Below are 19,795 nucleotides of genomic sequence, written 5' to 3' on the forward strand. Positions count from 1 at the left end.
CGCTTCATCTATTAAAATTATTATTTAAGTATCCCTTTGAGTAAACACTTATCAACGATGGCAATAATAAAAACGAGGGCTAGCGTTTTGAGCTGTCGCTAAGTCCCGGGCCCCATATTCATTAACTCTTCCAATAATCCCAACGCCTCTGTAGTGGTTCCTGTCAGCCTCCCCGCGTAACGGCTGTGGTATGGGCTCAGGAAGCTCTGAACGGCCAGCTCTGAATGGACATGACATGCAGGCCCAGGGCTTGGAACTGGGCCCTGCTCCAGAGCCTGTTTGCCGACCCCGTCCAGAATGGATTTGGCCATACGGCCAATAAACAGCCCTTAGCAGGTCTCTAACTCATGCCGCACCTTGCACTGTACGGCCCCCTCAGAGGTAAAACATTGCTTCTAGGTTTTACTCAGCAGCCACCATTTTTTGTATGCTTTGCATGTCTTTACTCTGAGTTAGAAACCTGCTTCTAAGAAACACCCTCAGACGGCCAAAGCCTGGGGCTTACTGTCTCCAATGTGTTCAACAAACATTGGGTCCCGTATTTGTTAGGATAGGCCAGCTTATGCTGCGTAACGAGCAGCCCCAGAATCTCGTCTTGCTCGTATGCAGTGCGGGTGATACCCAGGGCGGCCCCCTGCTCCTTGTGGTCTCTCGGGGACCCAGCCGAGGGAGGCTCCAGCTGGAGACACACTCCCACAGCCACCCAGCAGCGGCAGAAAGCGTGGTAGCGTGTGCGTGCACCGGCTCTCAGAGCTTGTGCTCAGAAACAACAAGACACTTCTGCTGCTGCTTCGCTGATCGAGGAGGTCACACGGCCATGCCCTATTTTAAGCGTGTGTTGGGGGGCGACCCAACCAGCTACCTGGGAGGAGAACCAGAGGCGGGAAGGGAAGGTGGACACTTTCCAGGAGGGATGCTGAGATCAGGAGGGTGTGCCTCTTAGGAAGCCGCCAGGCCCTGCCCCCCTCGACCCCCAGGCCCCAGCCATGCGCCTAAACGGGGGTTGGACAGCCGGCCACCAGGCCCTTTGGCCCCGCCCGAGGCTTAAAGATGCCGTTCTCTGCCTGGTCCACAGCTCAACAACTCCGATTCCGGGCTCTTCACCGTGTACACAGGAATCAAAAACTTCAGCCGGATTCACCTCGTGGACAAGTGGAACGGGATCAGCAAGGTAAGAGCACCTTCTTCCTCTGAAAGTTCAGAGGCAGCCCCGTCTGAGAGGGAGAACACTCTGTGGAGGGGACCTTTGACCTGTGGTCAAGGCTCAGCCAGCTCCTGGCCCCGGGGGGGGGGGGGGCGGGGGGGGCATGGCACAGAAGCCCACTTCCTCAGCGCCTGGCGTGTACTAAGCACTGAGTTCTTCGTTCCTGTCACAAAGACGTCTCAAAACCATTACGCTGATACTGTAACCGTCCATTGCATTAAAAGATGATACTGAGTCAAAGAACTAAAATTACGTCAGAAACAGGAAGGCGTTCACGTTTTGAAAAACGGCACAGCGGAGACAGGCTGAGAGGGCACGTCGCACGCCCCCGGCCACCCCCCTTCACCCGGCCCGTCCGCAGAGGCGCCACCGACGCGTCCTCGCCGTCTGCCTGTGTCCGTGCGCGCGGAACCGCGGCGGGCTTTGCTTCTCTGCGCGCCGTGAGGTCGTGCCGAGTGCGTGGCTTCACGCCCCGCCTTTCTCAGGGACGCGGGCTTTCCTCCTGCACGACGGCAGTCGGGCACTGACGTTGCCGGTGTCCGCCAAACGCTCCGCCTGGCCGTCGGCGCGCACACCTGCGGGCCGGGGACCCGCTGGCTCGACCGGGGACCCGCTGGCTCGACCGGGGCCCAGGGCTGCAGGCGCCGTCTGTGACCAGGGGTGCGCGGCGTGGACGGAGGCTGTTAGAGTTCTCGTCAGCCTGTTTTTTCGGCATAGAAGTCAGCGTGCACAGCCATTTAAAACGTCCTGGTTGCACAGAGGGGAGGAAGGGAGGAGTCTGTCCTTTCTCCCCGGGCCTCGCTCCCCAGAGGCAGCTACTGCCTCGCGCTCTCCGGTGGCCGCCATCATGTCACGCGGAGTGTCACCTCCTGACTGTGTCTGGCCTGGGGAGGGTCTGGTGACGTCCTCTCTGGGAGGCGAGGATGTCGATGTCCCACCTCCCGCCCCGCCCGCACACCGTGCTTCTCAGAGGTGAGGGGGACAGGCCCGTTGCGTAGATGGAGGAATCTTGTCCTCAGCAAAGTCGCACGTTCCGGGGCCGTGCTTGGGGAGCAGGGAGCCGCTGTCTGCACGGCGGGCTCTCCTCGCACCGTGCGAGGCTGTCTCTCCCAGGGGGACTGGCGTCTGTCCAAGGACGGCATTGGAAAGGAGCGGCGGCGTCAACCCCAGGGCGCACGGGCCGCGAAGCCGCAGCTCAGCTCCGGTGGGCGGCGTCCCGGCGGGCTCCTTCGGAGGCCCGGCTGTCCTAAGCCGCTATGTCTCCCCGCAGGTCAACTACTGGCATTCGGATCAGTGCAACATGATTAACGGGACTTCCGGGCAGATGTGGGCACCATTTATGACTCCCGAATACTCGCTGGAATTCTACAGCCCCGAGGCCTGCCGGTAATTGCTCGGGCGCGGGATTGGGGCCACTCGGGCGCGGGGGTCAGCTTCGTGGATGCTCGCGGCCTGAACAGGGGGCCTTTGCCATCCACTTGGAAAGCGTTTCCGCCTCTCGTGTGTTCGCTTGTCCTCGGCACCCTCCTGAATGCTCTCTGGTTGCACCATGAACTGTCAAACTCCAGCTGCTGATGCTTCTGCAAGGCCCGGAGAGGCGGCTGGCGGCTGCTGGGCGCTGGCGGGCGTGGTGCTGGCGGACAGGAAATGGTCGCGGTCTCAGGGGGCTGCACAGTGAGGCAGGCGATGGGCGCCCCGTGGTATCGGTCGGGCTGGATGCCGAGACGTCTGGACGCCTCTCCCACGGCCCCTTCCGTCTGCAGCCCCGGCGGTCTGCTGGGGGGTGCATGAGTCCTGTGGCCCCGGCTGCAGGCGAGCCCCGACGGGGGGTCCTGGGCCGAGGGGGTCCCAGGCACCGCCCTGCCCCCGTTCCACGCAGGCAGCCTCGTCCCTGGGGAGTCTGCGCGTGTGGACTGAGCCTCCTCGGCCTCCCCTGAGAGCCTGTGCAGAGCCCCTCCGTGCCGGGTGCCGGGGACGCGGCAGTGAGACGGGCCCCGGGCCTGTCCCCAGGAGCTTCAGTCCTCGCGGGGGGCTCGGGGACGTACCCGCAGGGGCGCCAGGGCGGGAGGAGCTTCTGCTCTGGATGCGTTCACGCGTTAACGTCAGACTCTGCAGCCGAGAGAAAAGCCGCGAGGAAAGTGTCGCCTCCTCCGCGGCCCCTTCCCCGACCTTCCCCGTCACGAGGCGTTTCTCCTCTGCCCCGTCTGCCCGGTCACCCCGCCCCCCCGCCCCTAACTTCTCTCCCCGGGGGTGGGTTTTCCCTGGGCCGTTTGAGAGTAAGTTGGACGCCCGCACACTTTAGTGGGCGTTTTCTGCACAAAGAACGTTTTCTTCCGTGACCACATCACCATCATGGCGAGGAAAGTTAGCGTCGCTGTCGCCGCACAGTCTAGGCCGATACCACCCAACAGAGATAAAATAATCGTCCCCTTCGCGATTTCAAATTCTGTGGTGGCCACGTTAAAAAAAGGAACGAGAAATAAGTGAAATTAACTGTAAGGACGCGTTTGTTTGACACCGCGTAGCCACATTCTATCATTTTTGGCGTAAGTAACGCACGATGCCCCTGACAGCGTGCTTCCCGCCTTCTCCTGGCGTCCGGCCGTGGAAACCTGCCCTCTGTGTCGAGGGCGTGTCCGCGTGTGGGCTCGCCCCGCGTCGGGCTCAAGGGCCACGCGTGCGGCGTCCCCCGTGGACCCCACGGCGTGGCACGGTGCTCGTCCGAAGGCCACGCTCGGATGCGGGCGCGCCGCAGAACCGCAGGGGGGCGAGCGGGCGGCGGGCGGCGGGGCGTGGGGTGCAGCGCGGCCGCCTGCACACGGACAGCTGGACCCGAGCGGGACACGGAAGTCCGACGTGCCAGGACCCGGGGGACGCACGTCGCAGGCAGAGGGGCCGGGCCCCGTGGGCGCGCGCGCGTGCAGACCAGACGGGGGGCGGTCGCACTTGCCAGGCGGAGACGCGACGCAGCGTCTCCTCGTCCCAGAGCCCAGCGGTGGCTCCGGCCCCCAGCGGGGGCCCGTGCGGTGGGCGAGGGGCGCAGCGGGGGCCGCGTTCCGGGCGCCACCCTCCGCCGTGTCGGCCCCGCAGGTCCATGAAGCTCGTCTACGAGGCGCAGGGCACGTTCGCAGGCATCCCCACCTACCGCTTCAAGGCCCCCGACACCTTGTTCGCCAACGGGACCGTCTACCCTCCCAACGAGGGCTTCTGCCCGTGCCTGGAGTCCGGGGTCCAGAACGTCAGCACCTGCAGGTTCAGTGCGTGTCACCCGGATGGTGGGGGCGGGGGGGGGGGCGGGGGGGGCGGGGGGGGGGGGGGGGGGGGGGGGCGGGGCGGGGGGGGCGGGGGGGGGGGGGGGGGGGGGGGGGGGGGGGGGGGGGGGGGCGGGGGGGCGGGGGGGGGGGGGGGGGGGCGGGGGGGGGGGGGGGGGCGGGGGGGTTGTCTGCCCCGTGCCCCCTGCTTCACCTGCTTCTCCTTGGCCTCTGCACCCTTGATAATCCCATTAGGCCAGAGATAGTGAGGGTGGCCGAGAGATAACACGAAGAAAAACCCCGTGTTTGTAAGTCGCCCTCGTAATAAACTCTCACAAACTGAGCGGCCGAGGACAGAAGTCGCGGTCTTCGCTCTGCGCCTCAGAGCTCCCAGGTCACGTCTGCTCCTCTGACTGCCCCGGCTTAAGGGCCTGGGCGCCATGCCGGGCCCGCCGGGCCGTCTAGGCCACGCTCCCTGTGTGAAGGCCAGCGGCTCGGCAGCCTGAATCCCCTCGGGCACATAGCCCCACTTATCTACCGGGTCTGGGGACTAGGCCGGGCGTGTGTGGCCTCCCACACGTCACGTGCGGTGTGAGGCCGCGGCTTCGTGGGAAGGGCCCTTCCCCGCGTCTCGGGAGGAGGAGCGGCTGGCGGCCGTCTGCTCGGCCCGTGGGGCCCTGTCTGGCGGTGTGTGGCCACAGGGCCGGGCGCGATGGTGGCGTTGGCACGGTGGCCTCTGGCTTTGTCGGAGTTCTCCAGCTCCGGTCCCCAAGACGCTGCCACCTCAGCCGGACACCCAGTGTCAGCCACGTTCCCCTCCCCTCACTCCCGTCCACGTCCACGGAGCCGGGGAGCCCAGCCGGCCCCGCCTCCGAGTTAAAGCCGGAGTCCTCCCCCTCCCCCCGGCCCCGCCCGCCGCCTCCCTGTCCAGGCCGCCCGGCCGCGGTCGCCTGCCGGCCCTGCAGTCACACCGCCGTCCCCACTGCTCCGACCCGTTCCCAGACTCCAGCGCAGTCGCCACTGGCCTCGTGGGGCTCTGTAAATTGAAATCCGTTTGAATGAAATCAAGTTAAAAAGGCGGTTCCTTCGTCACGGCAGCCATGCTTCAAACGGCCACCACCCACGTGTGTGCGGGGTGGATAGCCCCGAAGGAACATGGCCACCGTCGTGGAGAGCTCTGTCGGGCGCCGTTCTCGAGACCGTTCACAAACGCGGGTTGCTGCCGGATCCTGCGTCAGGTGCCCACACGGCCTCGGCCCCCTGCAGGGCCCGGCCTCTGCCGGCCTCCCTAGCACCATTTCTTCCCGTCCTCCCCCTGCCAACCGCGGCCTCATCTTAGCACATCTGCCCAAAGAACTCCAGAAGTGTGAGGGAATTTAAAAATATTTGTGTAATTAAGGGTTTTTCTTTTAATTATTATGTTGACATAAGCATGTATACAGACAGCTGCTCAAATGGCCTGTGCAGTCTTAAATCCTACAAAGTGACCACAGCCGTGTGATCAGCATGGGCCCCAGACTCCCCCGGGTCGCCTCCCAGCCGCCGGCCTGACTTCCAGGCCGCGCTTCGCCGGCCTCCGGCCCCCGTGCGAGTGGAATCAGGAAGCGCGGCCTCCGTGTTGGCGCCTTCTGGCCCCTTCGGGCCAGCGTCGCACGGGCGAGGTCCGTCCCCACCGCCGTGGGTCGCAGGCACCCTCACTGCCACCTCGGCTTCCGTCCCGGGATCGCGCTCGACTTCCTTTCTCCTGCTCACGGGCATCTGCGCTCCTGGGGTTCTGAGCCTCATCGCGGTGCTGCCGGGAACGTGCTTCCCGGGGCTTCTGCTGTAGCCCTCTCTGCCTCTGTGGCGTTTCATCTGAAGATAAGAAATAGCCTCGTATTTCCCTTTCCAGGCCTTGAAAATTCTTTGGACCCAGAGAACTCTCTCCCTTGAGTCCTCTGTGCAGTGCAAGGGCCTCGGACTTGCCCCGTAGGGTCTCTTCACCGTAATCTGCGATGATCTGGGGCAATCGGGTCTGGTTAGATGTGCCATAAAGCTATAAATTAATTAACACTTATTACCCGGGCGGGTCTCTCTCAGTCCGTTTGGAAATAAAATGGAAACGCACCCTATTGAAAGACCACGTGGGCTCACTGTCTGGAGCTAGGGCAGGTGAGGACACATGGGTCCAGCCCTGTCTCCACCTGGCCGCGGAGGCGTGGCCGAGGGGCTCGTTTGAGATTCGCCCCCTTCGGCGGCTGGCTTGGTGCCCGCCTCCCTTACCGAGGGCCTCAGAGTTTCGTCACCTGGAAAAGGGGGTCCTCGAGTCTGCTCTGATGGTCTCCTTTCGTGGTGGAGGTGGGAGGGCGGGAAGGGAGATTTCTGAATGGTGGGACACTGTCCCCCCGGGCGCGCAAGGTGACCTCAAAGGTGCAGGGAGGCAGCTTTCAATTAGGCCGACTTAACACAGCGCACAGCGAGGGAGGGCTTCTGTCCCCCGGACTCTCTCTGTCCCTCCGATTGCCTCCGAGGGGAGGCCTCGGTCGGTGCTGAGAGGGTGTGAGCACCTTCCCAACCCTCGTCCCGTCTCTTTGTAACAGAGACAGCGCAGGCCTCAGCGTCAGAGCCTTGTGCAGGCAAATGGTGCCTGGTCAGAACGGGCAGCGTTCGTTGGCTTCCCTTGCGTTTATTCCTCTGTTTACTTTCTAGTTTTGGCAGGTGTTTGCCAGTGATGGCACTGATGTAAAACCCAGGTGTAAGGCCGCTCCCCAATACAGCTGTTTCGGGAGAGCACTGGCAGTTAGTTCAGAGAAGCACCTTCTGTAATGGTGCGTGGGGCGGGGGCGGATAACTCTGTGGCAAATGGAAGCAGTACTCGGATGAACGAATTCGCGTTATTAAGGCGATGATCGACCCCGGGAAGAAGGAAGCCGAGCATCGATAAATTCCCAGGTCTTGTTTCAAGCCAGTGCTCGGCTTTGCAGAGAAAAGCAGAAGGAATCCAGACATTCGACGTTGCTGGACGCAAACACAGACCCCGGCCTGGGGGCAGACGGGCTGTCGGTTTTAGGGAGGGAGACCCCGTGAATTGTCTTTGTTTTCTCGTTCTTCCTTACCGAGGTGAAAGTCAGGTAAACCAAAATTGACCATTTCGAAGTAGACAGTCTAGTGACATTCGGCGCCCTCGCGAAGTTGTGTAGCCACCGTCCCCGAGCATCCTCGCCACTCCGAAAGGAGACCCCGTCCCCATCAGCAGTCGCCCGCCTCTGCGCCTCGCCTGCCCCTGCCACCCCCAGCCCGCCCCCTGCCCGTGATGGCCCTGTTCTGCGTGGTTGACTCTGAGTGCTTGTGAGCTCAGCCTTTTCCTCGTTAGCGCGTCTGTCAGGCCGTTGTGCGTTGTCCTGAGCACGGGGAGGATGCGCTGGCACCGGCCTTGCTTGGCGAGGTCTGACCTCACGCTTCTGGGTGTGGCTTTCTCACTCAGAGGGTCCCTGTTCACACACGCTGGCATCCATCCCGCTGACTGTCTGCCGGGAGAGAAGCGAAGCAGGTGTGTCTCCTCCCTTCCTGTGGACGTTAGGGAGCCCTGGCCACAGGTGTGCACACCTGCGCCTCTCTGCTCGTCACTGTGTTGCCTGCAGAAGACAGTCCAGGCTGCTTGGCTTGGTGATCTGGTCTCGACTTACCTGTCTGCCCTCCACGCCTGCCTACCCCGTGTGCACCCCCCCGCCTCCTGCGCTGGCCCCGGCCGTCCCGTGCGCCTGGCGCGCCGTCCCCTGCCTCGGCTGGCACCTGCTCCCCCTTCCTCCAATCTCTCCTGCCAGAGCCAGCAGCCTCTGCATCACTGTTCCTCGGGCACAGAGTTTGTCCCTTGCTGGCTTCCAGGGCCCAGTGCCTCCCGGACGCTCGGGGACCGTGACTGAACCGAGGCATCTCCCCCTCCGTCTGGGTATCGTCGTCTGCCCCCCGTCCTCGTCGCGGGGTGCTCCGCAGGCAGTGGCGGGGCCTCCCCGTCTGGGCGTCCCTGCCGCGCTGCCCCGGGCCCGGCGTGAGGCCTGAGCGCGCGCCAACGCCTTCTCCCCCTCTGCCTTCTAGATGCGCCCCTGTTCCTCTCCCATCCTCACTTCTACAACGCGGACTCCGTGCTGGCACAGGCAGTGCTCGGCCTCGACCCCAGCGAGAAAGAGCATTCGCTGTTCCTGGACATCCACCCGGTGAGCCCCTGCCTGTCAGACTGCGGGGGGGGGGCGGGGCGGGGGGGGTCTGACTGGTGCGCACTTGTCCCCTCCAGGCACTGAGCTGTCGGGGGGAGTGTGGGAAGCCCGGCTCTCGTTGGCATCGATCGCGTCCAGATATCAAGCCATCAAAGGTCCTGCTTTGCCTTCTGGCTCCACAGTTCAAGGACTTTGTTATCGCTTTATAAGGGAGTTATCATTATTAAAGGCCCATAAGACAGTAAATTAATTAGGAATTATCAGCCTGCAAATTGGCCAGAGGTTGACGTCTGGCCGTGCCAACATGCCATAAAGCTCTCTAGGTACCAGCGAGAGCCTGGATTATCTTGCAGATAACTTGGGTTCTGGGGAATTTGTCCTGTGTGACGTTCTATCTACCAGGAGGGTACCGGGTCTGCCCAGGGGCCCTCCCTCGGGTGTGTCCACGGCCAGTCGCCTCTCCTCTGTGAGACGTGCTCGTGTGGCGTTCGAACGTCCTGTGGGTTTCTGTCTCCAGGCGCTGGCTAGACGCTTTCGCATGTGTCAACCCACTGAATTTTCGCAGCAGCCTGGGAGGTGGCGCAGCCACCCCGTCTTACAGGTGGGGAAACTGCAGTCCACGTGGGTGAAGTGACGTGCCTAGGAAGTGGGATCGTTGGCCCCGTAAGAGGGAGGTGTGCTCTGTCTTGTCGATTGCTGGAATTCCCGAGGTCAGCCCCGAGGCGCTAGACCCTCAGCAGGCATGAGCGTGATGGCCCGTTGAGAGTGAGGGGTGGGGCTGAGTCAGACGGGGTCTCCCGTGCTCGCCACGTGACGTCTGGCAGTGATGCGCAGCTAGCATCGATCACGGTGATAGTCCTTAAGTTGACGTGAATTCATGTCAATATGCTGCGTGTCTTCTGTGAAATTCATTCTCTGTCGCTAAAAATACTAAAACTTTTCCTTACCGTCGTAAGTCGTTACCAGGTTTTATGGAAGGCTTTTAGTGTAAAACTAACAGAGGGTCATGCGCCCTCTCTTAGTTCATTTACTTCCCGCGTCCCCCGCCGCCGGCTTCCGGAGAATTCCAGCAGGAGCAGGACCTGCGCCCTGTCCCCCCCACCCCCCCGTGGCCGTCGTTTCCGCCGTGGGTTTTCTCCCGGACCCCACGCCGAGGAGCAGGCGGTGAGGGCCGGGGGCTGGGGGGAGCCCACAGGTGTTTTGCGGCAGCCGCGCAGCCGGCCTCTCCTCCCCAGGTGGGCAAGGCAGGCAGGGAGACCAGGCGGCCTTTCATCTTCTCATTGTCGTCGTGGGCACTTCGCACAGGATGACCGCGGGATCGGTTTGCTGCCTGCGGAAGCTTCTCCCAGGGTGGCTGCTTTTCCGCTCCTGACTCTGGGGGAGGGTGTGGCGACAGGAGCGGGCTCCGGGGGGCCGCGTTCCGGGTCCCTGACGTGTGGGGCTCAGGCGGAGTTTGTCCATGAAGAGGTGTCTTGAGAGCAGCCGGAGGAACAGGCCAGGGAGCGGGCAGTGGCCGCAGTGGAGACTCCGGGATGGTGAACCTGTTCTAGACAGGGCGGCGGGGCGGCGGGTCGTGTGGGGTCCTCGGGGCCACCCCAGGTGGGGTGATTTGCCTGGAGGACTGGCAGGACTCGGCGTGTGGTCACACTCACGGCTGAGACGGTTCCCGCCGAAGGACACGAAACAGTCCGCAGAGGGAAAAGGCGCTCGGGGAACTGGGCTCAGGCTCCCAGCGCCGTCTCGCAGGGCCAGCGGCCGAGCATGCAATGTGCCACCTGCCGGGGAAGCTCCTCAGGGACCAGGGCCCCAGGTGGTCCTCAGGGGTCACGCGGGCACCTGCCGAAATCCTAGACACTCCGCGGGAGAGCAGGCGGTCCGCACAGACCCCCGTGTGCACAGTCGGTCCAGGCGCAGTGAGCCCCTCACCAGGGACGGGGTGCCGGGGGCCCCTCTGGGAATTCGAGCTCCCGGAAGCCAGCAGGGCCCGGCCTGGCCAGCCTGCCTGCGTAAGGAGGGCGGCCTCGGCCCGCGGTGCGGACGCTTTTCCGTACACACGTGACCTCGCTGCCATCCCGCCAGGTTCTCAAGTTCAAACTCTCAAGTTCAAAGGGAGAACGGCCTTTGGCCCGCTCCCCTGCGCCACCGAGGCCCGGAGGCAGCCAGTGTGGGCTTTTCCCTGACGCAGACATTCGTGGCCTGGGTGTGGCGGGCTTGCAGACCTCACTCTGCCCTTGTGCAAGCCCCGTGGGCGGGCGGGGCGCCTCAATCTCACGGAGGAGGAAGCGAGCCTGAGCCGGGGAGCGGGGCGGGGGTCCCCGACCTCGGGCTGAGCTTCCTTTCTCCCGCCATTTTCTGGTCTCACTCTGGAACCACCTTCCTGATTTGGGTCCTATGCAGGTGTCGCTTCCGTTATTTACTTATTTTTAAAAAACTCATTTAAAAAGAAAAAAAAATAGATTCTGCCCAAAGGAAGCTTTCGATCGCCACCTCAAATTGGAAATTTAAAAATTCTCCAAAAATTAAGGTAAAATTAAACACAAGGAAAAAAAAAATACTGGTTTGGAGACGATCAGGAAGCGTTGGGCGTGAACATGGGCGACGGCTCCGCGGGCGCAGGTTCTGTGTGATTCGGAGGGCGGTGGCCGGGATGCCTCCTTCTGCCCCGGGAAGCGTCCTCCCAGGAGGGCAGATGGGGAGGGTTAGGAGTTTTCCTTTCCATCCAGGGAGAGGCCTGTGCTTTCTCGAGGGGGGGGGCCCCCTCGAGGTCGGGGACCGAAGAAGCCGTTTGGGAAGCACAGGTTTACCTACCTTCTGGGGTTTAGGGCGAGTAGAGGGGACCCCAGGGCACCGGTGGATGAGCCGGAGCGCCCGCCCTCTGGAGCGGGCCAGGGAGGGGGGTGTCGGCCAGTGTGCCCGGGGCCCCGGGGAGGCCAGGCCCTCACCGAGCGTGTCGTCGCAGGTCACGGGCATCCCCATGAACGTCTCCGTGAAGCTGCAGCTGAGCCTGTACATCAAGGCCGTCAAGGGCATCGGGTGAGTGGGGCCTGAGCCGGGCTGCGTGCACGGTCAGTTCGGGCGCCCAGGGCTCCCGCCGCGTCCCCGGGGTCTGGGGTCTGGGGGGGGGGAGGTGGCGCCCCCGGATGTGTGGTCCCCACTGTCCCCCGACGGGGTCTCAGCCCTGCGCCAAGTCCCTGTCTGCGTCCTGACATCTGCCCCAGACTGTGCTTTCCTCTCTCACAGTCGTCCCCCAGGTCAGCCAGAATCTTCCATCCAAGCCCTTTCCCACGCGACGGCGTGCCAAAAGTCAAGCCCTGGCGAAAGCAGGGGTCTGGAGGGGAAGCCCACCAGACACGGTGTGCCTGACGGCGCCGGTTCGCCTCACAGGAGCTTTACGCACTGTCTTCGTTTTTGGTTTTTTGTCTTTGAATAACAGCTTTATCGCGATTTAGTTCGCATACTGTAAAGCCCACCCTTTAAAAAGCGGATGGGGATGCCAGCATGTTCCCGGAGTCGCGCGACCGCCACCTCGGTCAGTTTGAGAGCCCCGTCATCAGCCCCCCAGAGAAACCCGTCCCCATCAGCAGGCGCGCCCTGTTCCCCAGCCGTAGACCACTCCTGCTCTGTTCTCTGTGGCTCCGGGCCTGTCCCTGCTGGACACTGCCTGTGAACGAGGTCCTACACTGCGCGGGCGTTTGTGACTGGCTTCTTCTCACTCCGCGTCACGGTCTCAGGATTCTTCCGTGTCGTAGCTTATGTCAGCGACTCATTCCTTAGGTGGCTGTGTAACATTCCATTGCATGGCCAGACCAAGTTTGACGTGTCAGCCGATGGACGTCTGGGTCGTTTTGACGTTTTGGCCATCGTGAATGGTGGTGCCGTGACTCTTCACAGAAGTGTCTCTGTGGACACACACGCTTATTTCTGTGGGGTAGACGCCCAGGAGCAGGATGGCTGGGTCCCGTGGGCACTCTGTGCTTAACCACCCGAGCAACTGCCGGACCGTTGCCCGTGGCGTCTGCCCCGTTCGCATGCCCACCAGCAGTGCAGAGGGGTCCAGAGCGACGTCGCCAAGTCTTGGTGTAACGTTACATTTTCGCAGAGCGGGGTGAGGGAGTCCCCTGATTCCTTGTTATGTCGATGTCTGTACTTCTTAGCATTTTTGAAATAGTTTCATTTAAAAAAAAAAAAAAATCCCCCAGCCATGTTTCCGGGCCGCAGGAATGTGGGCATCCGTTCCCCTTTGCAGACGGCCTCTCGGCCAGAGAGACCCGCCCTGTCGACCTGTCGACGGGGAACGGAGAGGGCGCGCCCCTCTTTGCTCCCACCTGGCTTTCCATTCTTCCGTGCGGAGGCTGCTCAGAGGTTTGGTCTCGAAGCGCTTGCGGGTGGCGAAACGGCACCGTGTGCACACCCGGCAGCGTCTGCCGCCCGGGCTCGACGGCCCGGCCCAGGGGACTGGGCACCCGGTCTGCTAACTGGCAGGTGACAAGGACAGCCGGGCTGGCGGGGCGGGGCTGGGCCCGAGGAAGGTGGCCCCATCCTTCGCGTTTTCACATAAAATGCATCTTTCAAGATCTGGATTTTCACACGCGCCCCCTCCATTTTCACCCGTTAGGAGCAAATTCACATTCTTGACGAAGGCGGCTCAAGCCAGCAGTGTGCTTGGATTCTGCCCCTTGGGGGCGCCAGGCTGCTCCCCTGACCTGCCTGGGCTTCTGTGTCCCTGTCTGTCCAGCTGCCAGATGGCCTCTGCCAGTTGGAGCAGTGGCCCCCAGGGAGCTGGTCTCACCCGCAGGGCCTAACGCCGTCTGGAATGGGTGCGGGGAGGTCTAGGGAGGCCGCCGCCGGGGCAGAGCCGATAAACTGTGCCTCGTCCGGGAACTTTGGCGCCGTTTGCTCACCAGCTCCGTATCGTGAGATGACGCGCTCTTCGCGTGTGATTTGCATAGGTTCTCACACAAACGCGGGTACCAGGGCCCAGGCGAGCGGCCCTTCCCCCGTCATTTCCGCGGTGTCCTCTGCGTCTGCCTCTCCCGCTAGCGCTGCGCAGTGCTGTGCCTCACGGGCGGCCCCAGAGGTGTTTGGGAATTGCGACTGAGGATTCGGCCGTTCGTGCCGTCTGGTCCGCGTCCCCTGAGCGTGCTCCGCCTCTGCTCCGTGTGGCCGCGCCCTTCAGCACACCCGAGAATGGGGAGCTGCAGAATCCGCGTCCACCGTGTGTGGCAGCTAATGTCAGCGGCGACGGCCGTAAGCACAGGGCACTTCTTCCCTGCGGGGCATTTTTCTGAGCCCTTCACACACACGTTCCTCAGGCCTCATGGGCGCCCCGTGAGGGATCCCGTGAAATCCCATTTGACAGAGGAGGCACAGAGAGGGTGAGTGCACGCCCGAGGTCACACAGCGAGCTAGTGAGAGCGTTGGGTTGCCCCGGCCGGGGAGCACCCTTTGCTCCGTCCCGAAGGAGCTGTCGCGCGGAGCCCTCCTGACCGGCGGGCACGCGGCCAGTGCTGCCTGCCCGACGGAGCGTCTCACGGGCCGTCTCACTTGTTTACAGACAAACGGGGCAGATCAAGCCGGTGGTCCTGCCGCTGCTGTGGTTCGAGGAGGTAAGGCCACCTCGCTCTCCCTGCCCCGGGCACCCCAGTGGGGAGCAAGTGTGGGCATTTGAGTGGGGGCCATCAGTGGGGGCGGGTGAGGCGGGCCCGGGGAGCCGGACTCTGTGACCCGGAGCGATCTACGAGAACCTCCATGCCCCCCAAGCACTTCGTCAGTTACCCCGTTCCGTTGACGGGTTCACCTGGGGTGGGTGGGGAAGACCAGAGCCACTGGAACTGCCAGGCCCCAGCCCCGGGGCTTAGCAGTCTTTTGAATGTGTGTGGCCGCTTCTCCTGAGACCAGGCAAGTTGGCTTTCAGGGCATCAGCTTTCACGTGAACTTGCTTTTTCCCCGGCTTTTCAGGGTTCCTTCTGGCCTAGCTCATTTTAAGTCAGGGTGAGCTTGGGGCCAGAATAGGCAGCCTTCAGATGTTAAGTTCATGTCACAGTCTGATGGGGGCCGATGAGAGGCAGAGCTCTGCTCCACACAGCCGTTTGGGGGGGCTCCTTCTGGCTGGCAGCCCTCCCCTTCTTGAGGCTCTCAGAATCCATCTCTTCAGGGGCCGGGAAAAGTGGTGGAGAGAATTATGTGGGCGGTTTTCATGGCCAGGTGTGAAATTGTAACATCCCTGTGCCCACATCCCATTGGCCAGAATGTGATCATGTGGCCTTGCCCAGCTGCAAGGGAGTCTGGGAAATGTAGTCTCCTTGTGTGGCCCTGGAGGAAAAGGAGCCCCCACCGCCACATCCCGCCTCTTCCCACTTTGCCCAGGCTCTAGCGCACGCTTTGGCCAGTGGGCCTGAGACGGGGCAGGGGCGGGCAGGGGTGGGGGGGACGCAGGGACGTGGCATGGAGTGGCATCTGCGTGTGGCCCCAGCCTGTTTGTCGCCCTCCGTCCTCAGAGAGGGTCCATGGAGGGCAAGACCCTTGAGATGTTCTACACCCAGCTGGTGCTGCTGCCCAGGGTGATGCGCTACGCGCAGTACGTCCTGCTCGCCGTGGGCTGTGTGCTGCTGCTCATCCCCATCGTCTACCACATGCGGAGCCAGGTAGGCGGGGGCCTGGGTCGGGCGGCCCATTGCTTGCCTGCTGGGGGGCGGGGGCGGGGGCTTGGGTGGGGCGCCCTGGCCGTCCCGCTGTGCCGTGGGCTCCCTCAGCCTGGGCCCGCCTCGGGCAGCCCGGGGCGCGCATGCTCGCTCGTATCTCTCGCATCCTGCATTTCCGCTTCTCTACCTGTTCCGGGAGGCTGCCGGCGGGTTTTGGGTTATGAGACCTGGTACCTGGTTTGTCCATCAGGTTAGCACCTTCCGGGCGCCAGGCACACAGCAGTGAACAAGAGAGATGCAGGCTCTGCTCCCGGGGTGGGCGCGGGGCACAGGGGGCTGGCTCTCCAGTCAGGCAGACAGGTGAAAATCGAGCAGAAAGACAGGATAATTTCTCTGATGCTAAAGATGATAGAGAACGTGACGGTGCTCAAATACACCGCGAGCCACGGGTGGGATTTAAAATTTAAATTTCTTAATAGCCACATTAAGTAAAAACATTCATTTGAGTCATATGTTTTACTTAACTTGAATACATTCAGCATATGACCATTTTGACACGTAATCAGATGAAAAAATAGACATACGACACTTTGCATTTTTTTCCTTGGGAAGCGTTTGACATCCGGTGTGCTTTATTCCCAACAGCGGGTCTTGATTCGGACTCGCTCCATTCCGAAGGCTCAGCCGTCACGCATGGCTCCGGGACCGGACGGCAGCGTCCGAGGGCCCAAGGGCACCGGTAGAGAGGGCGTCAGGAAGGCCGCTCTTCAGAGCAGCTCGAAGCTTAGATACGAGCGCCCACGGGCCTCTCAGCACAGTGTCCCGGGGAGAAGGAAGCTCTGGCCCGGTGCACAGGCCCCGGGGCAGGGGTGGAGGAGGCATTCGGGACGGGACCCCGCGAGGCCAGGCGGCTGGAAGGGAGCGAGGAGGGGACAGGAGAAAGGGAGGGCAGGGCAGGTCACGCTGGGCCCTGCAACGCAGGCGAGCAGCTCGCAGCTCGGAACTGACTCTGGGGGTGACAGGGAGCTGTTGGAGGCGTTTAAGGCTTAGCCGCTGTGTGGCGACCAGGTCCCTGGGTGGGCGGGGTGGGGGGGACCAGTGAGGAGACCCCAGTGAGCGAGGGTGGCGGCTTGCCCCGGGGTGGGCGCGGGTTATTTCAGGAGGGAGTGCAGATGGAGAAGGGCTCTGAAGACATGTGACCCCCTAGAGGCGGGGTACAAATACCCCTTCTAGACCTGACGTCATCATTCCTTCATTCCTTCATTCATTCATTCATGGCGTTAGTGACACCCCTCCAGTGGGCAGCTTACTTTCCTCGAGGCACCAAGCACAGTTTGGGGGATACAGAAATGACTAGAACATGAGGTCTAGAGCCCAGGGGCCGAGACAGACTTTAAGTAGCCGCTATGGTCACACGGTGACGAGGCCGGTGATCACGTGGCTCCAGGGGGTGTGGGAATGGGCGAGTGGCTACGCGGTGAGGAGGGAACACCGCTCAATGGCAGCCAATCAAGAGGCCGTTTTGGATCCGTGAACCAGAAGGCCACCTTGGTGGCCCCCACCTCGCCCTGGGCCCGAGGCTGAGGCCGCGGTGGGGGCGCCGCCCGGCTCCCGCGGCCCCGGGCCACCTGCAACGCCTGCTTGCTTCCTCTAGCTTGGGCGCCAGCTCTTCATCCTCCTTGGGGCGGCCTGCACGCTAGGTCACTCGCCGGGACAGTCGTAAACCTCCCAGACCCTTGACCTGGGCCTCCCACCCTGAACTGCCCGTCTTCCCTCTGCCGTGTGAGCCTGATGGCTGTTGGGTGCCCCCGGCCCCCGTCACTGCCCCAGCAGTGGCTGGCCTGAGCAGGGCTGTCACTCCGGTGCACAGAGGGAGCTCCCTCCAGGTTTTCGACTTCGATTATGGTAGGAGGGCAGAGGGGACCAGAAGCCAAAGCCTCCAGCCCGTGGATGCTCCATCGGGCGGGCTTCCATTCGTGAAGACACACACGGCCACATGCTGGGTGCCCAGGGGACCAGTGCGTAAGGGGCTGGGCCAGGGGAAGAGGCCCGGGCAGCCTCCTGTCTCTCTGTCTCTCTGTCTCTGCCTCTCTGTCTCTCTCCTAACGTCTCGTCAGAGAGGTGACACCATGTGAAATGCTGGCTTGGGCCCGTCCCTGCCTCAGCCGCAGACCCAGCGGGAACGCCATGGCCTCCGCTGTTTCTGCCGGTGACGCAGTCGAGGCCCCCTCCCCGCAGGGTTCAGCGGAGGCCAAATAATTGAAATCCGTCCCGTCAGGCATTTTGTGGCTTAGCCGGGGCTAGGCCTTACATGTTTCTGTGTGTTTGTCTTGATTGAAAAAAAAAGACAAAAGGATCACACGCTGGCGAACTCAACATTTTAATTTCAGAGAAAATTTTTTTCTCGAGTCATTAAAAAATATATATATTAAGCCTTTCAACAGAAACATCTGTCTCTGGTTGGTTGATTAAAATGCCACCTGCTTCACCCGCTGACTCTTGGCCCATCCACCCTGCTGGCCGTGGCCCACCTCCCCACTCCGATTCCTCGCCCGCATTTTCCAGTAGATAAGGCCTTTTAAGCTTGGCCCGTCCGTCTGACCCAGGGTGTGCCCTGAAGGCGCTGGTCTGTCCCTGGGGAAGGGTGACATCACTCCCTCAAGTCCAAGCCAACCCTGATCAATAACAGTTGTCGGAATCTAGAATCCCGCACTCTCCTCTTTGCTTCTCGAAAATCAAAGAACCATGTACAATCTTTTGTGCCGACTATAAATTAGCTTGGTTATCTTCTAGGAGAAATGCTATTTATTTTGGAGTAGTAGTAAAAAGGGCTCAAAGGATAAGGAGGCCATGCAGGCCTATTCTGAATCCCTGATGACATCAGCTCCCAAGGGGACTGTCCTGCAAGAAGCAAGACTGTAGGTGGGTACCAGGTAACGCTCACCCTCCCCGCCTCCCCACCCACAGCGAGTGGAACTCTGGTGGCTGGAAATACTGCCTCCGCCACATTTCTTCAGCTCGACCTTTGCCCCGAGCATCTGCAGACTGAAAATATACTTGTATATTTTGCTTTTGGAGGAACTGTCCTTTCTCAGGTTCCGAGGGAATGGTGGTTTCTTCGGCCCCAGGCCTGGTGGAGGTGGAGGGCGACTAGCATTCTGTGGGCTGGTGTCTTATCTGCAAGGCCGTATTGGAAAGGCAGGGCGCAGGGGGAGCCCCGCTGCTGCTCAGCCCTCTGGCGGGATGGACTCCAGGGAAGTTTGCTACAAACGCAGATCCTTCTAGGCCTCCTGGTGTACAGTCATGGACGGGGTCCTGGAATCTGTATTCTCATGGATCCCTAAGGGGATTCTGACGCAGATTGGTCTGAATAAATCTGGGATGACTGACCAAGAAGAAAGAATTTAGGCATCCGCTGACCATCCAGGACTTGGCCTGAGGGGGGGGGGGGCGGGTTGCCAGATGGAGCTCAAACAACCAGACACACACACAATGAAGGAACAAGGGGACACCCCATTAAATGTGAGTTTCAGGTAAACAGTGAATAAGTTTTGGGATACGTGTCCCATGCGAGTCTTGGGACACGGTTATACTGAAAACCTATTCATTTTGTCCCTGAAGTTGAAATTTATCTGGGCACCCTGAGTTTGCACCCGTCTGCGGGAGAAGCAGCGAGGGCCGTGGGAGGCCGGCCGCCCGGGCCACCCTCCAGGGGGCTGACAGGCGGAGCTGCAGGCCCCGCGGTCTGAGGCTGGGCAGAGGCCAGTCGCTCTGCTGTTGTGCTTCTGATAATAGCTGCTATTTTGGTTTCTGAAAAATGTGCCGCCCGCACCAGCTCCTGGGGCTGAGCCTGCTGGGGCCGAAATAGCGTTCCCGAGCCCCGGGGCGGGGCCAGGCAGCAGCCCCGCGCTCTGGGGCCCGCTGGCCGCCTCCACGCTGCTTCTATTGCCAGGGTCGGAGGAGGAAATAAATGGAAAACGAAAAGTGGGGGGTGCCGGCGTGTGTGTGCTGGCAGGTGCCGCGGGCCCTGCCAGGAGGAGGGAGGCACCGCCGTGTCCCCAGCCGGGCTCTGGGGGGCTCCCGTGCCCTGGCAGGGCCCCACCATGGCGGGATGAGCATTAGGGGGCGACCTCCCCAGGACTCGGTGCCCGGGCTTGGGGGCAGGACATCCCAGCCAGGGGCACGTCCCTCCTCTCCTTCCCCTCTCCTGAGAAGTCCTCTGGGATGCTTTAAGTCGGGCGCGGTTGGCCCCATTCCCGCCCCTGTCCCCCACTTCCAGCCAGGATTCCCTTGTGCAGAGACTTGCTTAGTCTTCCCGGGGTACAGGAGTGGGGTCGGCAGGCATAAAGAAGGGGTCGTGCTGCCCCCTGGAAGGCAGCTCGGCCTCCACCCCACATGACGGCCCTGCCCGGTCACACGTGCCTGGGGAGAGTGGTGTCCTATGGTGTCCACAGGCTTTGGTTTGGGGGCAGACGCCTGGGAAGTGGCCAGTGGTCTGGGAGACCT

The 19,795-nt window shown here is 62.1% G+C and overlaps 1 protein-coding gene across 6 annotated transcripts in view; it reads left to right on the plus strand.

Annotated features, from left to right (window-relative positions):
- SCARB1 (scavenger receptor class B member 1) overlaps window positions 1–19,795 on the plus strand; it is a 54,322-nt gene that overhangs the window by 32,159 nt on the left and 2,368 nt on the right. For 3 of the 6 annotated variants that reach the window (XM_036221031.1, XM_016129855.2, XM_016129854.2), the window contains exons 5-12: window positions 1,076–1,171; window positions 2,475–2,590; window positions 4,295–4,461; window positions 8,530–8,648; window positions 11,608–11,681; window positions 14,203–14,254; window positions 15,146–15,292; window positions 18,083–18,211. In XM_036221031.1, the coding sequence (XP_036076924.1) occupies window positions 1,076–1,171; window positions 2,475–2,590; window positions 4,295–4,461; window positions 8,530–8,648; window positions 11,608–11,681; window positions 14,203–14,254; window positions 15,146–15,292; window positions 18,083–18,211 (900 nt within the window). Of the gene's footprint in view, window positions 1–1,075; window positions 1,172–2,474; window positions 2,591–4,294; window positions 4,462–8,529; window positions 8,649–11,607; window positions 11,682–14,202; window positions 14,255–15,145; window positions 15,293–18,082; window positions 18,212–19,795 lie in introns of those variants that run through there. The other 3 variants (XR_004950915.1, XM_016129853.2, XR_004950916.1) reach the window with 3 other exon arrangements.

This window comes from Rousettus aegyptiacus, unplaced genomic scaffold (assembly GCF_014176215.1).
Source record: "Rousettus aegyptiacus isolate mRouAeg1 unplaced genomic scaffold, mRouAeg1.p scaffold_m13_p_5, whole genome shotgun sequence".
In the NCBI taxonomy this organism is placed as follows: domain Eukaryota; kingdom Metazoa; phylum Chordata; class Mammalia; order Chiroptera; family Pteropodidae; genus Rousettus; species Rousettus aegyptiacus.